General features: G+C 32.3%; 1 protein-coding gene and 1 long non-coding RNA gene across 2 annotated transcripts in view; both read left to right on the top strand.

Annotated features, from left to right (window-relative positions):
* The first annotated feature begins 5049 nt into the window (after positions 1 to 5049).
* The window catches only part of LOC139517066 (uncharacterized), a 33245-nt gene continuing 18244 nt past the window's right edge, over positions 5050 to 20050 (top strand). Inside the window, exon 1 of the mRNA XM_071307687.1 lies at positions 5050 to 5687. Coding sequence (XP_071163788.1) covers positions 5568 to 5687 — 120 coding nt within the window. The 5' untranslated portion in view covers positions 5050 to 5567. The remainder of the gene's footprint in view (positions 5688 to 20050) is intronic.
* Positions 18635 to 19576, top strand: LOC139517065 (uncharacterized). Its single transcript, XR_011663075.1, has 2 exons — positions 18635 to 18702; positions 19453 to 19576. It is a non-coding gene; the product is annotated as an uncharacterized lncRNA (long non-coding RNA).

The raw sequence follows: 20050 nt of genomic DNA, 5'->3' as shown, positions 1-20050 counted from the left end.
TGAGACAACTCTTTATCCAAGTCACTATTTATAAAAGTAAACCATTATAGGTCAAGATACGGCCTTCAACACGAAGCCTTGGCTCACAGTGAACAGCATGCTTTAAAGGGCCACAAAAATTACTAATGTAAAACCATTCAAACTGGAAAACCAACGGTCTAATCTATATAAAAAACGTGAAACGAGAAACTATGGAACGCCGTAGCTGCCTTATGTGTACTTGTTTTTAGATACGCTTATACTTTTCAATATATGCACATAGTTTTTCTATATATGCACATACTTTTTCTCTATATGCACATAGTTTACTTTATATGCACATAGTTTACTTTATATGCACATAGTTTTTCTATATATGCACATAGTTTTTCTATATATGCACATAGTTTTACTATATATGCACATACTTTTTCTCTATACGCACATACTTGTTCTCTATATGCACATAGTTTACTTTATATGCACATAGTTTTTCTCTATATGCACATCTGTTACTTATTCGTTTTTAATGCGCGGAGTATACGGTTGCACTTTGAATTAAATCGTTTTTCAATTGTGTTCATGTCTCTGGTGGTAACAATGTGTTCTTACAGATGAAATGACCCTTTAAGCGCGATTGCAACCGTTCCAGTGCTCGGTTAATACCCTGTTACTTATTCACTTATAATACGTTTGTTGTACGTTGCACCTTTTAAAAAAAAATTCAATTGTGCCCATGTCTCTTGGTGTAACAATGTGTTCTTAGAGATGAAATGACCCTATTAGCGCGCATGTACCCGTTCCAGCGCTCGGTTGACACCCTGTTATCTATTCGTTACCTATTCACTTATAATACGTTTGTTGTACGTTGCACCTTTTAGAAAAGGATTTTCAATTGTGTTCATGTCTCTGGTGGTAACAATGTGATCTTAGAGATTGAATGACCCTATTAGCGCGTATGTACCCGTTCCAGCGCTCGGTTAATACCCTGTTACCTATTTGTTACCTATTCGTTACCTATTTACTTATAATACGTTTGTTGTACATTGCACCTTTTAGAAAAGGATTTTCAATTATGTCCATGTCTCAGGTGGTAACAATGTGTTCTTAGAGATGAAATAACCCTATTACTGCGTATGTACCCGTTCCAGCGCTCGGTTAATACCCTGTTACCTATTCGTTACTTATTCGCTTATAATACGTTTGTAATACTTTATATGTGTAGTGTAGTATGTTCAGACTTATTTTTGTTTGTACGTTTTGGATGATTTTGTTTAAATATTCCATGTGTAATGGCAGTGTAAACATTCAGAGTTTGAATTTATTAGAATAGTAAATTTAACATTTAAGAGAAAGCTGTACTTGTCACAAAGCTGCCACCAAAAAATAGGGACATTGCTTTAATCTACAATTTTCTATGACAATGATAAATGTTCATTAAGAAGAGCAAATTTTTATCTTTTATTCATCATATTTGATTTTCAACCATATTTGTCAGGGTTCTCCAAGGAAAATATGTGCAAAAGCAGAAACATGTAAATACTTTAATTTTATATAACAGGTAACAGGTTATTTACCGAGCGCTGGAACGGGTACATGCGTGCTAATAGGGTAATTTCATCTCTAAGAACACATTGTTACCACAAGAGACATGGACAAAATTGAAAATCCTTTTCTAAAAGGTGCAACGTACAACAAACGTATCAAAAGTGAATAGGTAACATGGTATTAACAGAGCGCTGGAACTGGTGCATGCGCGCTAATAGGGTCATTTCATCTCTTAGAAAACATTATTACCACCAGAGATATGAACTTAATTGAAAATCATTTTCTAAAAGGTTCTACGTACAACAAACGTATTATAAGTGAATAGGTAACAGGGTATTAACCGAGCGCTGGAACGGGTACATGCGCGCTAATAGGGTAATATCATTTTTTTAAACACATTGTTACCATCAAAGACACGGACACAATTGAAAATCCTTTTCTAAAAGGTGCAACGTACAACAAACGCATTATCAGTGAATAGGTAACGAATAGGTTTACAGGTTAATTACCGAGCGCTGGAACGGGTACATGCGCGCTAATAGGGTCATTTCATCTCTAAGAACACATTGTTACACCAAGAGACATGGGCACAATTGATTTTTTTTTTAAAGGTGCAACGTACAACAAACGTATTATAAGTGAATAATTAACAGGGTATTAACCGAGCACTGGAACGGTTGCAATCGCGCTTATAGGGTCATTTCATCTGTAAGAACACATTGTTACCACCAGAGACATGAACACAATTGAAAAACGATTTAATTCAAAGTGCAACCGTATACTCCGCGCATTAAAAACGAATAAGTAACAGATGTGCATATAGAGAAAAACTATGTGCATATAAAGTAAACTATGTGCATATAGAGAACAAGTATGTGCGTATAGAGAAAAAGTATGTGCATATATAGTAAAACTATGTGCATATATAGAAAAACTATGTGCATATAAAGTAAACTATGTGCATATAAAGTAAACTATGTGCATATATAGAAAAACTATGTGCATATATTGAAAAGTATAAGCGTATCTAAAAACAAGTACACATAAGGCAGCTACGGCGTTCCATAAGAAACACTTAAGAACCATATCAAAAAACGACAACATAAATGTTGGTGTCCTTCAAATAATAAATAAATAAACTGTGTTCTCCAAGATATAAATGACATCTTCAAATGATTTTGTACTCTGAGACGCCATAAGCAGTGTTACAATAGCATTATCTGGTTCAATATATAACTATTGACAGGATATAAGCGCATTATACCTGCATATCCTGAATTTTTAACGGAAATGCATATAATCTTATTACATGTACCAATAACTAGACTACTCTGATACACAAGCATGCGTTGTCATTAAACGTAATTTGCACATCTCCTATATATATTTTGATAGATACAATGCCCAGTATCTATAAAACAGGAACTCTACGTAACACCGATGACAATCCGACATAGTCAAAAAACGAACTACAACAGGACAGGACGAATTCATGAAGTGGAGATGTCGATTTCTAACTTTAATCTTTTAAATTACAATTGGCAAAAGATTAGCATGCTTTGTTTCCAGAGAGACTTCGTCAATCCGATTTATTGGTGATCTAGTCAAGCAATCTATTATAATGAGGTCCTATAAAGCCGGGATCTTGAACTCGTATAATGAACTTTGAAATAAACACAATATGCAAATGAGCTGAAAATAATGAATGGGTAATGAATTTGATCAACAGAGTAATTACACGTGGCTCTTGTTACTTGCGTTTTGGACTCCACAAATAGCTAATCATTTTGTCAACATTCGATGTGCACTTCATTAACTTTTGGTTTGCAAGCCAAGAAAACCAATTTGCAGTTTCATTAGATTTGTGTAGTATCAAAACTATTGTTCTGTACAATGCAGACCGCTGCAGGAAACCTGTATTTTCATAGAATCTTTGGTTTCTTTATTCAGAGGATTCATTAAAAAGTTATTCCACGGATGCTATTAGTTCAAATATGGTATCAGAGCATATGGTCTAAGGCTAGACACCAGCTGACAATTAGAAACAGCGAAGTTATAAAATACAGATTTTCTTTCAGCTATTTTTTAATGCGAGTAATAATTTTTCAAAAAGCTACCAAGGTTGACATGACCGTTTCTACTTTTATGCAAAAAAATAACGCTGACTCTTGGAGCAAATCTTTGACAAAGAATATTTATTTTGTAAAATAGATTCACTATTTTGGTGTTTTCATGTAAAAAGCTGTTAATTGTGATATATTTTGTACAGTTAAATCCAACTTTGTTTATATGACTAGCTTAATTTGATTTTTCTCAAATTTTTGACAATTCATTTACAGAACCAAAAAATCAAAGTTGTAACTCTGAGGATATCGATATAAACGGTGTATAGCTTTCTTCAGAAAAAACCTCTAAAGTTACTGTGGCTGTATTTAGTATATTAACATGTACAACATTAAGCCGTATTTATCATTTACGTCAAAATTGATGAATGGATGCGTAGTTGTATTTCATATGTAGGTTTCAGGACAGATGTAACTATTCGATGTAAATTTCTATAATTCCTGACGGGGATAATCAATCACCGCTAGTTAGCGGCATAATTTTATATCGTTGACAGAACAACTAGATACATGACCAGTGCAAAAAATTGTAAATTTATCATTGATGCTTAATGCGAGTTCATCGCTTCGTGATTTTTTATTTTATTTCAAAAAAGGAAACTTAAAAAAGGATTTTTGCTTACATGTAATTTTTTTTAATTCTACTTTTATTTGACGATATTTAGCTTCTTTTCATCCGTCAATGAAAATGTAGAGGTTGAAAGGTCAATTTTCCACATATTTTCTATAACATTAGACAAGCAATGAAATGACAAGTCATGAAATTCATGTTTGTTTATTTGAGTAAATATGTACAATTTTACGGTTGAAACGAACTTCTAATCCGATGTGAATTGCACACCGTTTTATTTATAACAAGAAACACACAACACCTGTCGTATTTCTTTCCAATACTAAAATGTAATCGATCTGTGCAACAGTAAGAGCACATTAAACCCATTGTATCAATTTCAATTTCTTGCGACTCAATTAAATTTAAGTTTTGAAATTTCTTATTCTCATTACATTAAACAATCTATCTTAGTTCCAATGCTTGTTACAAGCAATTTCTAATTATTCCTCTGGATGTTGCTTTAGACTGGATTTAATGTGTAAAAACCTCTTAGTGGAGGCTTTGGTTAACTTGATTAAAAATTACCTACTCCATCTTTGAAAATATATTTGCTGAGAAAACTAATCGATTTCCTTAAAGTATATGCCCTTTGTAATTTTGTAATTTAATCCGAAAACATTCTACTAATGGTGACTGGATTTATGATTTTAAATTAAAAGAAAATCCTCACAATTAAGTGTAAATTAGTTTTGTTACAATTCGCTAAATTACAAACAAATGTCGATGTATTAACTCAATACATGCTGCTTTCATACAAACGCATTCTAGCAGAAATAACGTTTTGCTATTTATGACAGTTATTCGGATGACTGATTCATTGGCGCCCTTCATAAGCAACTGACAAAAGTTCGCCAAATAACCGAAAAGCCACAATGACATAACAACGGGTGATTACAATGAATATCAACCTTAATTATCGCATCTTAATTTTGCTCAGACGCACAGCGTGGATTTGCATACAAAAACAGATTCTCCGCCCTTTCAGTGGATTTTTATCTATAATTAAATGCATACAATCTGAGTATGATAAATATTGGTCGTACAATAGAAATGTAACAGATCGCATGTATACACCGATCAATGTCGCTACAATCATATAATAATAGTGTTTGCTTTTTAAAATAAGTTACTTTTTTCCACGGTGAAGAGATTTGAAACCATGTGCTCGGAAAAGCTTGACATGTGAATTTTATTTGTAATTGATGGTTTTCACTATTTTGTTAATTTCTTCCGCTGTGTTGACATGCGAGTTTACTCTTCCATAGAGAAAATATTTACAGCGATAAAAATGACTATTTGTTTTTATGTTGTGTAAAGCTATGTGGATACTTGTATTCTATTGTTGTGTAATGGAATATGGGAAACTTAGAAGGATTTATGTAATTGTTTTGATCGGTGCCATCAGCGAAATATTAGAATACAAGGTGAGATCTTTATTTGTATACTAAACTATATCCTGGTTAAATGTTCAACTGTCAAACTTTAATTTTAATTCAAATAACCCGAAACGTGTATTACACCTTTGATCATACTTATACAAAGTACATGTGGTCGTATAGTAAACAATATTTTGCTGTGATTTTTTATGTCACAAATCAAGCAAACAACTAAAAGGTATCATACAAGAAACTGACAGTTTAGAGTGAGTAAGTTAGTGAGAAAGGTGGATATTCTAAAGAGCTATTTTATATCATAATAAGTTTTCGTTCCCAAATGTCAAAATATACAGAGGGGTTTATAGCCAGATAAATATTCATCAACACGAATGGAATAATTACTCTCTAACAGAAAATAAATGTTACACTAAGTATAAAGATGTAGATTTTTATAGAATGTTTGCTGTTTCTGTATTGAGATGTAACTTTAATCAGAAATACTACATCAAACTCCTTCGGCTGACGTTATCTGATTAAAATCTGACCCTAAAGATACAAAATAACGATCGCGAATCAGTTTCCCAACTCATTAAAATCAAATCAGATTGTTCAGATGGGGGTAAATCATAAAATAATCTGTAATACTGGTATAAAAGTTTATATATTCATTTACAAATTCAGAAGTTGACAAGGTTGTAACATTTACAAAAACTTTCGTTTTAAGTTTTATGAATTTTTAAATCGTCAAGAGAAAAGTTTAAGGACATCTATTGATCACAGTATTGGTATATTGATAATTAATGAAGGAAATAGACAGGTTGATTTTATTTTTATGATCTAATGCTTTTATACTTGACATTAAGGTAGACTATGAGGAATTTATGTCGAATTAGGAAATAATCGTTATTGGGAATGATTGGTGGTTAAAATAAAAGTAACTGAATGGGAAAATTTAAATTCACTCGATAACAAAGCTATTATAATGTAAACTTTCAATTGATCATTTACACCTTAAATAAATGTTACTTTAAGTTACACCACAGTGACATTCAAGACCATGATATATCATGCTACCCATAAAATAATTGTTCATTTGAAATACTAGTAATATGATGATGAGGAAAAAATAAAATTTTGGGACTATCACAAACTCGTGTTATAAACCACATATGCATACATTGTAAATCATTGTTTGTATATCATTTCACTTAAGTCTAAAAATGTAATACAAGTTTATTTAGATACCTTTCGAACTTATTAACACAATTCATTATTTTGTGTAAACTAATAAAGTATTAAAGTTGGTCATTTTTACTTAACAATTAAACAGAGACAGTCTGTTTCGTATTAAGGACACCGCCCGTTATATGAAACAAAAGTAGAGTAGATATTTCAAAATAAAATTGAATGATTGTTTAAATGTATTTTCTTTGCCAAGACTTTAACCCCGGACTGATATATCAATAAATTGAAAACATAGTTGAAACATGATGTTCAGATATTAAACTTCAGAAAAAGATTAAACACTTGAACGACACCTATAACAAAGACTATATATGAGCCTCATCCATTGCCCATCGTCTTCGTTGCATAGTCGAAAATTACGCTTTGTTATAAACACGGTTGGATAGATAATTTAATTTTGAGCTGTCAAGAAGAGTGACAGGGGGTGATTTTAGATCATAAGGAAAAGTAATTGTTATAAAAGTTTCTTTTATCTTGAATAGCAGGAGATACCTTAAGTATGCGATGTAAAAATAGCGTGTAATAAACGGTTAGGTAAAGAAAAACCTGATGCATCAGGTTAATAAAGTACATACGTGTACAAAACTTGGCATGTAAACGAAAATATTGTTACTGTAAACATTGTACATCACTTATTGTATAGATGAGTGCCTTAATTGATACGAAACTACGCAAACATATGTATTAATTTGAATGGAAATCAATCCATTATAGGAGAATTAGTTTGAAAACATTATTATTAATTCATACATATTGATCGTGTTGAATATCAAACTTGTATTGAAAATGTTTACTTAAAAGTGCAGAAAAGGTGAATAATGTCATCTTTCTAGACTATACACACTTGATGCAGGGATCTGCGACGCTCAACTATTGAGCTATCTGCATGCAATGCATCTTGATAATGGGATACTCTCAATCATAAAATCCGCTAAGACTAACACTGATATTATAAAGATGAAAAGAAAACCAACGTAAACTATTTCATAGCATATAGGTACTTGTATGTATCTGATATTTGTTTTTCTAGGCCAATTATAATCCGCGAGTTTATTTTACTTATCTCCTATACCGTGAAAATGTTAAAGAAGAGATACCAATCTATTTTGTACATATTTATTTATTTATTCTAGAAACATGTCAAAGATGAAGACTAATTTTACATACTAGCCTTCATGGTGTGATCCAAATAAATGTTTTTAATTGGAAAAACAAACCCACAGGGCATTTCACGGGGCCATTATCGGGTTTTACTATTATGAGCCAGGTGTTAGCGGTCAGTTTTCCCTTGTGGTCGGAGCAGATGGTCGTGTGTAATGACCAGTAAATTACTTCGATCATTTTGACTGACATGACTGTTACAATCCATTTTGGCGTGTCCCAAATGTATCCCAATTGATTTAAATACAAAAAGAAATAATGTTTGTCCAATTACTATTACATGATTGATAAGGTTCCCACCAATTTTAATGTCAGGTTACAAATCAACAATTTGTCAAAATTTAATTCAAAATGTATACATTAGTTTAAACAATATTTATTTGAGTTAATCATCACACAGTAATACGATGTAATAGTATTAAACATAAAAAAAGAATTCAGAAAAAAAAGATGCTTTACAAATTTATCTTTTAGAATACGAATAAGCTGTCATGCCGGTTGGAGAAAAAATACAAACATTTCAGTAACTAAATTATATTGAATAGATTGTTTTGGACTAAGGCCATGAAACAGCTAACAGTTTCACATGTTTAGAAAGGATTGCATCAAAGACTAACTAGTCCAACTGAAACAAATATAAAGACAGCTCATGGTAATTTCCGAGAAGCTCGTCGGACCTGGTATTGAATCGAAAAATTATCTTCTTGACGTAATTATACAAAAGGTTAAATATTATAATAAACAGCTCCGTACGACAATGTTGACAATGTCTAAATAGTTAATATAGATTTACCAAGTTATGCAATTGTTTTTCTTACATGACGAAAAAATCACCAGCTATATATAAAAATGAAGTTTCTAAAGTGGTCATCAGAGGCATTGATACGGGGGAAATCATATTAAAGTCTGTTTTTGTTGTTGTAATGTTTGCCATTTTCAACTTTTTGTTTCTTTTCCATAGATTCCACGTATTTTCCCTCCTATATCTCACGTTCCCCGGCTCCCGTATATATATTTCACACATCCTGAAAGCGTGTCACCCCTCTCATTAGAAAACTAAAACGTAAACGACTTTAACCCAAAAGTTTATATACATAAGAATTTTAAAGATATTCGTGAATTTAAAAAAGCAGCTCTTTAGGCAGCAACCATTTGATTTTCTGGGGGGGGGGGGGGGGGGGGGGGCTATGGTTTTTTTTGGAAAAAAAAGTTTGTTTCCAGTTTTTGGAGAAAAAAATAATTTGTTTTGAATTCTGAAGAAAAAAAAATTGTTTGTTACACCCTCAGCTGCCACTATATGTAATGCTAAAATTGAAAGAAAAAAATTGTTTTCGACTTGTCGCGAAAAAAATAGATTGTTTTTCGCCGCAGGCGAAAAAAAAAGTTTGTACAGAAAAAAAAAACCATAGCCCCCCCCAGAAAATCAAATGGTTGCTGCCTTATTAAAAACCGTATTTCCTAGGTAAAGGTTAAGTAATACAATGGTTAAAGACGTCAAATGAGTTAACACTGATATTTGACATTTAAATGATCTTATAGTTTGACTCTTAACAATTTGTTTCCATTGATTTATGAGGAAAGAAATTAACACTCATAAATTGAAAGCTTGAGTAAGGTTATCAAAAAGATACACATTATAATTAACTTTCTTCTCGTCAATAAAAGTACGGATTTAACTTGAAAAAGTATGAATGGAGTTAATTAAACACGTTTCGCTTTTTGCAAAATGCACTGAACGAACCGACGTTTCTTATTGTATGGTACGGCTAGAAGGTTTGGCGATGTATCGACAGAGCATGTGGTTTTCATCTAATAAGTACGATTTGGACGAATAGTAGAGACTATAGTTGGAATTAACAAAGTGATTCTTAATTAGCAAATACTGACAATCGTGTGTCATTTTCTTTAAATGACCCTGATCTGAATGAGTTTATTGCTTTAAACCAATTTCATTTTGTTGAATATTCCCAAAAGGAACATCAGAGCTGACAACTAAAATTTAAAATAGATAAAAGGGACAAACTAATGCATCTTCTCTTGATTATTAACTTTTACATGCACGTTGACGTTATAATGTGGGAATTTTTTTTTCAGAGCAATAAGATAGAATGAAAAGCAAAAGGGATACATTCAAAAGGCATCCTCTTAATAACTTAATAACTTGTCTTTTCTATCGCCATCTTGCTATCATATAGACGAATACCCAACATTTATTTCTATACTTATGCTCATACCATTTGAATTCCCGTTGTAACGAAACGAGAATATAAAACCTATAAATAAATGCTGTCTACCAAATCCCACGTACGCATTTATTGTGGCATCAATGTTGCATTCTTTTGACTTTGGAAGTTGACCAAACTAATATCTTGGTGTGTTAAACATATAGAAGCCAGGGTTATACATCTACAAAAGGTATAATTCACGGTGTGGACTGATGAAATTGAGAACGTCAAAAATATTTATATCTTGTGTATGACGTTGTGTCTTGAGTAGTTTAGGTACTAAACGTTACGACAAAAGGGACGTAGCCACATTTACTGAACCTGAAGATGGGGGTAAACATATCTCACTAAAAAGATATATACGATTTTCAGTTATTTAAAATCTGCTTACAAAATTGCACTTGAAACTGAATGGAATCAGAATGGAAAGATTAAAGCATCTCTTCGGTAGTGCTATGAACACAACCATGACTAGGATTTCTTTTATGGAATTGATGTTCAGCAGAATGAGATAACTACGAATATATGTATTCGCTTTTCGAACACGCATTGCAGCCTCCAATATTTATAAGTGAGTGCGACGTCTTACCACGAGAAACTTGGCGGTGACCTTTTACATTTGTAGTTTCTGTAACCTTATTATATCAACAGATAATTCATAAAAGAGTACGTAATAAAATAAATTCAATTCCGAAAAATGGACCGTTTAGTGATCGAACAGTAAATCAGCAATGGTATAATTGCCTATATATATAGAGAGATTAATACATGGCCTTTTCCATATCAGCCTGGGTATCATCCCGAGACCCCCATATCAGCCCGAGACGGAGTCGAGGTGCTGATATGGGTCGAGGGATGATACCCAGGCTGATATGGAAAAGGCCATGTATTAATCGCTTTATCATATACTTCCGACAATAGTTTTATGTAAGGCAAATAAACTAATGCAATAACTAAAACAATCAAACATTTTATAAAGAAAATTAAAATTATGAATCAAATATACTATAGTTGTCCAACAACAGCATTATACTCCTTATATATTTATGGTAACATTTCCTATAGAGGCATTTTGAAACATTGAAAATTTGGAAGAGTTTTACGATCATTACTACTCCATGTTTGTTGTACTATGATTCATAATTGTCAATGGCATTTGTTAGCAAGTATTAAACTATCCCCACAAAAGTTCCCGTAAATTTTGACGTCGTCATAAAAAACATCTGACGTCACAATGGAAAAGTAAACAACCGATACCGGAAACACCGGAAGTAACTTGCACGAGAGGCACTGATATGGGTTTTTTGCACGAGAGGCACTTGATATGGGTTATCAGCCCGGGTGGGAAGATATGGCTTGTGCACTTCCGCCCATTACACATATGCAAAAGCTATCATATTAATGCTAAGTATATGATAAATAAGCGTTATGACATCGAAGTACGTTTTGTTGCGTAAGATATGAGTACTTATTTATTGAAATCTATATGTGTATGTAGTATATAGCCATATATAAAACTAAAAAGCAAAATCACAAAATACTGAACTCCGAGGAAAATTCTAAAAGGGAAGTCCCTAAAATCAAATGGCAAAATCGAAAGCTCAAACACACCAAACGAATGGATTACAATTGTCATATTCCTGACTTGGTACAGGCATGTTCTTATGTGGAAAAGGTTGGATTGAACCTAGTTTTATTGCTATAGCTAAACCTCTCACTTGTATGACAGTCCACCAACTTTATAAAATAGTTTTTATAAAGTATAAAAAGTAACAATAAAAAATTAACCAACATTTCGAAAATTTGTTCAGAAAAATCATCTTGAATGTGTTGACCATGTACTTGCAGGACGAAACAGTCATAGTATCGACCAGTGAGGTGTTTAAATTAATGGACACCTCATATTGCCATATGTATCCTTCGAGGCTGGAAGAAAGACAAATGTATTAATTGTCCAACAATGCGAAAATAATTTAATTTAGCTCGTATTTAAAATGCTAGTTGATAATTCTTCTCTTTGTATCCACTGACAGATCAGATCTGCTTCAGAGTATCAAATAAAGACGATATTACTACGCCAGTTACTCGTCACTTTTATAAAGTCATTACGCTAATAAAACAATGCGTAAAATAACAAAACTGAACGAGAAATGCAATTAATAACGATCAACGCCTTAGTTCAAAGAATTTTTCGGAAAACATATCGCTGTTGTGCATTTTCAAGAAATTAACAGTCTTGATTATGATAAATGAGTAAATTATAAAGCAAGCTGGCTGAATGAAGAGACCGGAGGAAGTGCCTATGGTTTTTAAGAAATTATACTTGTTTTTACAGCTGCATGTATCTGATGCTGACTAGATAGTATTTGAATATGTTTCGCACCTTCTTTTTGTCGAAATTTGCATTTCAAGTTTTGTAGCAACCAACAATTTGAATTTTAATAGATAAGCACATGACACAAGGTCCAGCACATGATACAAGGTCCAGCACATGATACAAAAGGTCCAGCACATGATACAAGGTCCAGCACATGATACAAGGTCCAAATCGTGTCTAAGATTTTTAATATAATGTCATTTATGTTAAGAAATAACATGACCTTATAAATCGCAAATATTTAAAATTAATTTATTCCCTAACGTAAACCTTTAATAAAAAAAAAATAATTATCCGTTTTTTAGCATTTAATAATGAAATAAACATGCCAATTTTAAAACAACAATGGTGTATTTTTTCTCAATTTTCCAACCAAATATGGTAATGTGGAAACATGCATGCAGTATATAGTGGTAGATTTACCAAATCTTTAAATGAAATGCTTATTGACATTCTGTCCTTTGTCATGGTACTTTATTATCTTATTATCTTTTTGAATGGCAAAAGTTAAAGCTTTTTATTATACGACCGAACTCAATTTTCCTGAATTAGATTGTTGTGCTACCATATAGGATGCTGTTATACGGGTTTATCTAGTTTAACTTAGTCTTAGATTCTAATAAAGTTGATATTTATATTGTCTTTTAAATTAGAATAGAACTTCAACATATAAGATATCAGATGTCCAAATTGCTAAAATCTATATAACATTTTACATGCTTTTCCAAACCCAAGCTTTGTTCCATATTTATATTAACAAAATTTCCCTATTCGTTACCTATTCGTTACCGATTCCCTATTCCCTATTCGTTACCAAAATTTGATATTTTTTTGACATTCTTTTAGTTTGCCTATTTTTTTAAAGATTTTTACAAGGTTATAATTACACATTCCTTTCGAATTTTAATCAAGGGTATTGGTTTGTTTTTCAAATACTTCAAAAACCTTTAATACCAATCTTTTATTTTATTATAAAAATAATTTCTGGGGAGAGGAGGGGAGAGAGACCAATGTATTACAGCAACTGTAAAAGATTTTGATAGTTAGTTTTGTGTTTCATTAATTTGTGTTAAGACTGATATTAAGCAAAATATATTTCATCCATGATACATTTTATAAGGCATTTTTACAATTGTTCTTTGTCTATCGAAGTAAAAGGGAATTATGGATGATGGGAATTTATAAAATGTTAAAAACACTTTTTAACTCTGTTTCACGCCATTGTCTCTTATTTGCTACTTTCATTTGGTGTTGATATCGCAGGGACATGTTGCTTCCGTTTACAGCTTGCCTAAATATAAAACACAGATGACGACCACTTAATTGGTTTTAGACTTATGACAGCTGGGATAGTCCAATGTTATGGGTGTACAGTTGTTTGTTGTTGTTGTTTTGGAGTTCCTAATCCTTTCTTTTTGAACTCGATGAGTATGATATATACGTACTAAACCATTGGATTTGGAAACGCACTTAATAGTACAATACCAGTAAAACTGGATACAATTTGTACTAAATTGAAGAATGCTTCCATTTGATGCAAATTCATAGTACTATTATCTTTGCTGATATAGATATAATGCCCTTTGCTATTAAAATAGCAACTGTATTTTCAGAATAGAATTTTAATGAGGCACCATAAAATGATTGGCGCGAAATACATTTCCTAAAAGTTTGATCATACTTCCACAATTAATAATTTGTAATAAATGGCATACACGATTTTGACATTGTCTTACTTATTTTTTATAGAGTATATATATGCAGGGTTTATAGTCTTGCAAATATATATACATTCATGGAAAAGTGTCCCTACAGTATGGGTTTTGTCGTACGATGATTTGTTGTTGTTCATGTCTTATACCTTTGGTCTCTAGTGGATACGTGTATTATTGGCAATCATACATCTTCTTATTTTTAGATATTATTTTGTATGTAACGAAGAACAATACAGATGCATGTGAAATAAACTGCCTTTCGCAGCAATAGATTTTTCCAAAAAGTAACCAATAATATGTTTTTTTTTGTGTCTGAAAACTCTGACTTGATGTACTTTAGTTTTAGGAAAAAAGTTTACGCATTAAGAGGTATTTTAGAAATAGTCAGTCAAATGTATAGAAAAAGATAAAATACATGGATACCAAATGACCAATTTGAAAGAAAAGTGTTAACCTTACGTAAAGTGTACATTTTTTTACGCTGACAATATCTTCAGCATCAGATATAACAAACATCTGTGTATTCGCGACTGCTTCACTATTGAAGATCTCTGTGGGACGTTAGAGACAACGATGCGCTACTAACTTTAAGCAAAGGAAAGGAGTAGGGGCTTTAATGGCCACAGAGCACAATGTGATTTTATACATTAAAGCCGTCTATCTTCATTTTGTAAAGACGCTGTGTAAACGAAAGTGTTCATTCTATACATATCAGTCAGTTAACATTCATTAAGTAATTTATCATAGGTCTTTCATAATAAACAGTTGAGACGTAAAAATGTATACATAAAGAGAACTCTCAGTTACGTACAAAGTGAAAAAAAATATTACTTTCTTGCATATTTGGCGGAGACAACATGTTTGAAGTACATGTATGTTAAGTAATACAGTCAGATTAGACTTCCGGTTTGCGTTTTTCTGTATACTTTGAACATACATATACAAAGAATAAAGTGTATTTTCAGAATTCTATCTGCTATCATTTTCAAGTTTACTATCCACGGCGGTCACAGAGTTTATTAAATAGAGAGGGTCTGTATACTAAAAATATCAATGACCACCATGGATCGATTAGTAAACTTAGAATTGAAAGTAAATATACACTATATTTATATAGTAATGAATGTTCATAATATACAGATAAGCGCTAAAAATATTCATGTGAACTTTTGATACCTTTTCTGAAATTCTCCAGTCACTAAATCTTTTACCAAATTCATTGATTACAAAAAAAAGAAGATGTGGTATGATTGCAATGTTGAGACAACTCTCCACAAGAGACCAATACCATGTGACACAGAAATTAACAACTACAGGTCACCGAACGACCTTCAACAACGAGCAAAGCCCATACTGCATACTCAGCTTCAAAAGGCCCCGAACTGACAATGTAAAACAATTCAAACCAGAAAACTAGCCTTATTTATGTACAAAAAGTGAACGAAAAACAGATATGTAACACATAAACAAACGACAACCACTGAATTACAGGCTCCTTACTTAAATGTTCATAACATACTAAATGAAAACTATGTTCATATTGAAATTGATAGAAAACCAAAAATTGGGAATTTTGGAAATAAAGGAGGAGGGATAAAAAAAAGAAGCATTTTCCTGTCCCAAATAACCTATATGACTTATGATACTTTTGCTGAAATTCTCCAGTCATTCAATAATTTTTACAAAATTCTTCCAACAACACTTTACATACTTTAAAGTACGCTCTGAATGCCCGCGATTTCGCGGGTGTGTACTAGTACGCATTTAAATTACAGGAGCGGGTTCTTCATATCATGTCAAATCGACTTCGAATTTGCAGTTAAACTTTATCAAAACTGTGAAAGATTTTGACCTTTAGGAGAAGTAAAGCTTGAACAATGTAGATTTTATATATGAAATGAAAATTTCATGAAAATTTCATGATCATACCATCGATATCCTTTTAGCCTTTCTTTCATGTAAAATAAAAAAAAAAAAACTACAAACTTATATTAACTAAATATTTCGATTGTGTTTTATATGCATGAAAAACAATTCATGAAAGTAGATGTTATCAAACGGTATTTTAACTACGGTTATTTTATTGATGATTTACATTTTCCCCATAAAAAATTCATACATTATTGTTGTGTAAAAAACGACATTTCTCTTCGTTGTTGAAGGGTTTAAATTGATTAACTATTTAGATAGTTCTACACCCAGAACGTACAAAATGTATCTTCTGACTGATAAATGGAAATGATATCGAGTAAACCTTTGACTTTATTTATCTTTTCACTGTGTGTCTTTTGACATGGAACAAATTGCTTGCCATTAACAGAAAGAACGAATTGCCCCGAAGGACTCCGAATAACTAGCTAGTACTTAACCTTTTCTGTAAAGGTAATTGAAAGCAAGTTGTCATATCTCCTTGGGTTTTGAGCTGCAAATTACTTTCTTTTTAAGAAAAACAAATCTATTTCATCTAACTTCCTCTGCAATTGAATGTCCGTGATATTTGATGACAACTGGCTGTAATTCACTGGTCATCTCCAAGGATATTTAATTTACAGTTTTATATACTAGCGTAAACTGTATGTGTAATACTATATTGCTACAGTGGAGATCAGTTCTAACCTCTCATAAATTCTGTCAGAATCTGTCAGGAGAACTGTTCTAGAACAGTATGTAGAACTGTCAGCCTGACACCTTTTAGTCAGTTCTAGGTTAGAACTGTTCTAGCTAGAACTGATTTGGTCAGTTCTACCTAGAACTGATTTGGACAGTTCTAGCTAGAACTGATCCTGACAGTTCTACCCTAGAACTGATCCTGACAGTTCTAGCTAGAACTGACCAGATATTTGGTCAGTTCTACACTGAAAAAAATACCTAGTCAGAATGACTAGTCTGTCTAGTAATCTCAGTTAGATGTCTAGTAGATAAAATCGCTACTGTTTAACCTAGTACCTTTACTCAGCATGCATAGTGAAATTTGATGATGCCCGCTATGACGTCTTATCTTATACATCTGGATAGCCGACGCACATCTTCTCGCGCCTCAACACGTGCTTTCATAACAAAGAAAAGGGACAAGAAGTTCACATCGTTTCCTTAGAAAAAAGGTAAATATTTCTTATGTTCTGCAAAGTTTGTAATTTTTTAATGTTATAATTAACACCTATTTTTTTTTAAGAAATCGTAAACAGGTAAACATGGTAAATATAACTATAAAGACAACATTGCTCATGTGCTGGCAAACGGTTACAATGAGGATACACTGAAATAAACATGGCTGCGCCCGTTCAATCCATTTATTTTCACAAGAAAATGACACACAGCAATATCATTCGTTATTTGTTTTTTGTCTAAATTAAATCGGTATGAATTTAAATTAAATATCTGAATTCTACTTTTCAACAACATGTCGATATCAAATGTGTACATGATTGCGTACTATTGGAGGTATTAATTAACATAGGGGGATCCAGAGGGGAAAAAAAGGGGGGGGGGGGGGGGCTTTGTGGGAAATGTAATAAATTATATTGGTTGCTTATATAGGGAATCACTGAACAAAACTGTAGCGTCCCCCTTTAGGTCAGTAAGTGAGCCCCCTTACATAACGTTCTTGATCTACCACTGATTAATGATTTGTTTTTGGGGGAGGTACCCCTGAATTCCCCCTTACCCTATGGCTATATTGATTCTACCAGCTACACCTATTTGTTCTCTTCTTTAAAGTCGCTTGGTTTAGGTGTAAAAGCTTTGTTCAAGATTGACAGGACTTGAGTATAATTTTTTTTCTGTGTTGCAAATATTTTAAGCTGCATACATATATCTCTTTTCTTTTCCTAATTCTTACAGTTGCTATATAAACTATAATAAAGTCTCCAGGTGTTGGGTACATTAAGAAAACTTAAAGGAGTTAAAATTTAAGGGTTATATATGCTTAATCAATTATATTATTTTATTTACAGCAATTATATGGGCAGACATTCCTTAAATTCAAAGCTAAAATACAAAAGAAAGAAGAGAGAACAAAATCGACAAAAGAAAAAGGAATCTGTGAATATTTCAGGCTATTGTTCATGTGCAAGGTCATCCTACTGCTTTGCCCCAAGTTCGTCTTCAGAAACTGACCTTACAGTTGACACCTGTTCGCAGACAATCATGACAATTAGCAACCCACCTCAGAAAAGTGTTTATTCTCACGATTCTGAAAAATCCTCTGCTAACCAAGTTATTTAGTCAGTAAACCAAAAAATTGAAAAACCTGACCTGGAGACAAAGTTGACCTATATCAGATTTCAAGAATATCAGTTACTTAAAAATAGAAAGAAACAGACTGATATGGCAAAATTTTGGTAAGTGTATTACTATAAGTATGAAAAAGAAGATGTGGTATATTTGCCAATGAGACAACTCTCCACAAGAGACCAAATGACACAGAAATTGACAACTATAGGTCACCATACAGCCTTCAACAATAAGCAAAGCCCATACCGCATAGTCAGCTGTAAAGGGCCCCGAAATGACAAATGTAAAACAATTCAAACGAGAAAACTAACGGCCTTATTTATGTACAAAAAATGAATGAAAAAGTGTATGGTCAAAGAACAGAAAATATTGAAAACAAAACTGAAGTAAAATTAAATGGACATTTGTACATTTAAGAATATAGAACCGAAAAATGAATTCAGTTAACCTTTACTTTTTTAAATGCAAAATTCAAACTGAAACAACTCATATTTTTACGACACAAGGAATCTTCGTTCCTTTAGGATTGGAAAGATGCATCTGCTGTCTTGAGCCAGTTCTTCTGCTGAGAAGTGAACTTGTGTTGTATATTTCAAAAAAATCCATACTAATTATTTGTTGTACATGTATATGTGTACATGCATGTACTTTAAAAGAAACAACCAAAAAGTTAAATATTTCAGAATATGTGAACATGGGACATGTACATGTATAACAAACAAGTGTGTTTGGTTCAAGGTCAGAGTATATAGGCAAAATTTTCCAAATGAATCTGTGAAACTAAAGTTTCATTACACACTTCACTATCGGTTATTCTATTCTATTCACATCTTATGTTCTATCTCTGTATTTTGCAGATCTGGGAAGAAGAACCAGGGAACAGGGATGCATTCCGAACAGTCCAAGAAGTATTGGTGGGACCAAGAACAACTGATGACCGAGTTCGGACCAGAATTATCAAAATAAATGATATTAAATGTTTTGCTTTGTTTATAGTATTTTTATTTACTATTCTTAATGTTAGTGTTCTAAAATAACACAAAAAATACAAAAAAATACACAAATGTTAACAGGTTTATAAAATCAACAAGAAGTACATAATTGAGAAATGTGGTATAATATATATGAGACAATTATCCACCAAAGGACATGTTTTCTTTAATGGGGTTTATTGTCAGTCGTTTCCTGAAGTTTGTTTCTGATTGATTTCGTTAAGCCTATGTTTAGATTTTGCAGTCAATTAGACTTGACTATTGGTCTAGTACAAATACTATTTTAACAAAGTCAGGGTGACTAGAAAAGCTAGTTGATTTACAAAAATAATAAGTCAATTGACTTTTTTTAAAGTCACTTTGACTTTTGACATAGTCATCCTGTGGACAGTCAGTTTGACTAGATAAGCTAGTCAATTTGACTAGTGTATTTTTTCAGTGTACTTCTAGAACAGTTCTACGG

Source organism: Mytilus edulis, chromosome 3 (assembly GCF_963676685.1).
Source record: "Mytilus edulis chromosome 3, xbMytEdul2.2, whole genome shotgun sequence".
Taxonomy (NCBI): Eukaryota; Metazoa; Mollusca; class Bivalvia; order Mytilida; family Mytilidae; genus Mytilus; species Mytilus edulis.
This window is presented reverse-complemented; position numbering and strand designations above follow the sequence as displayed.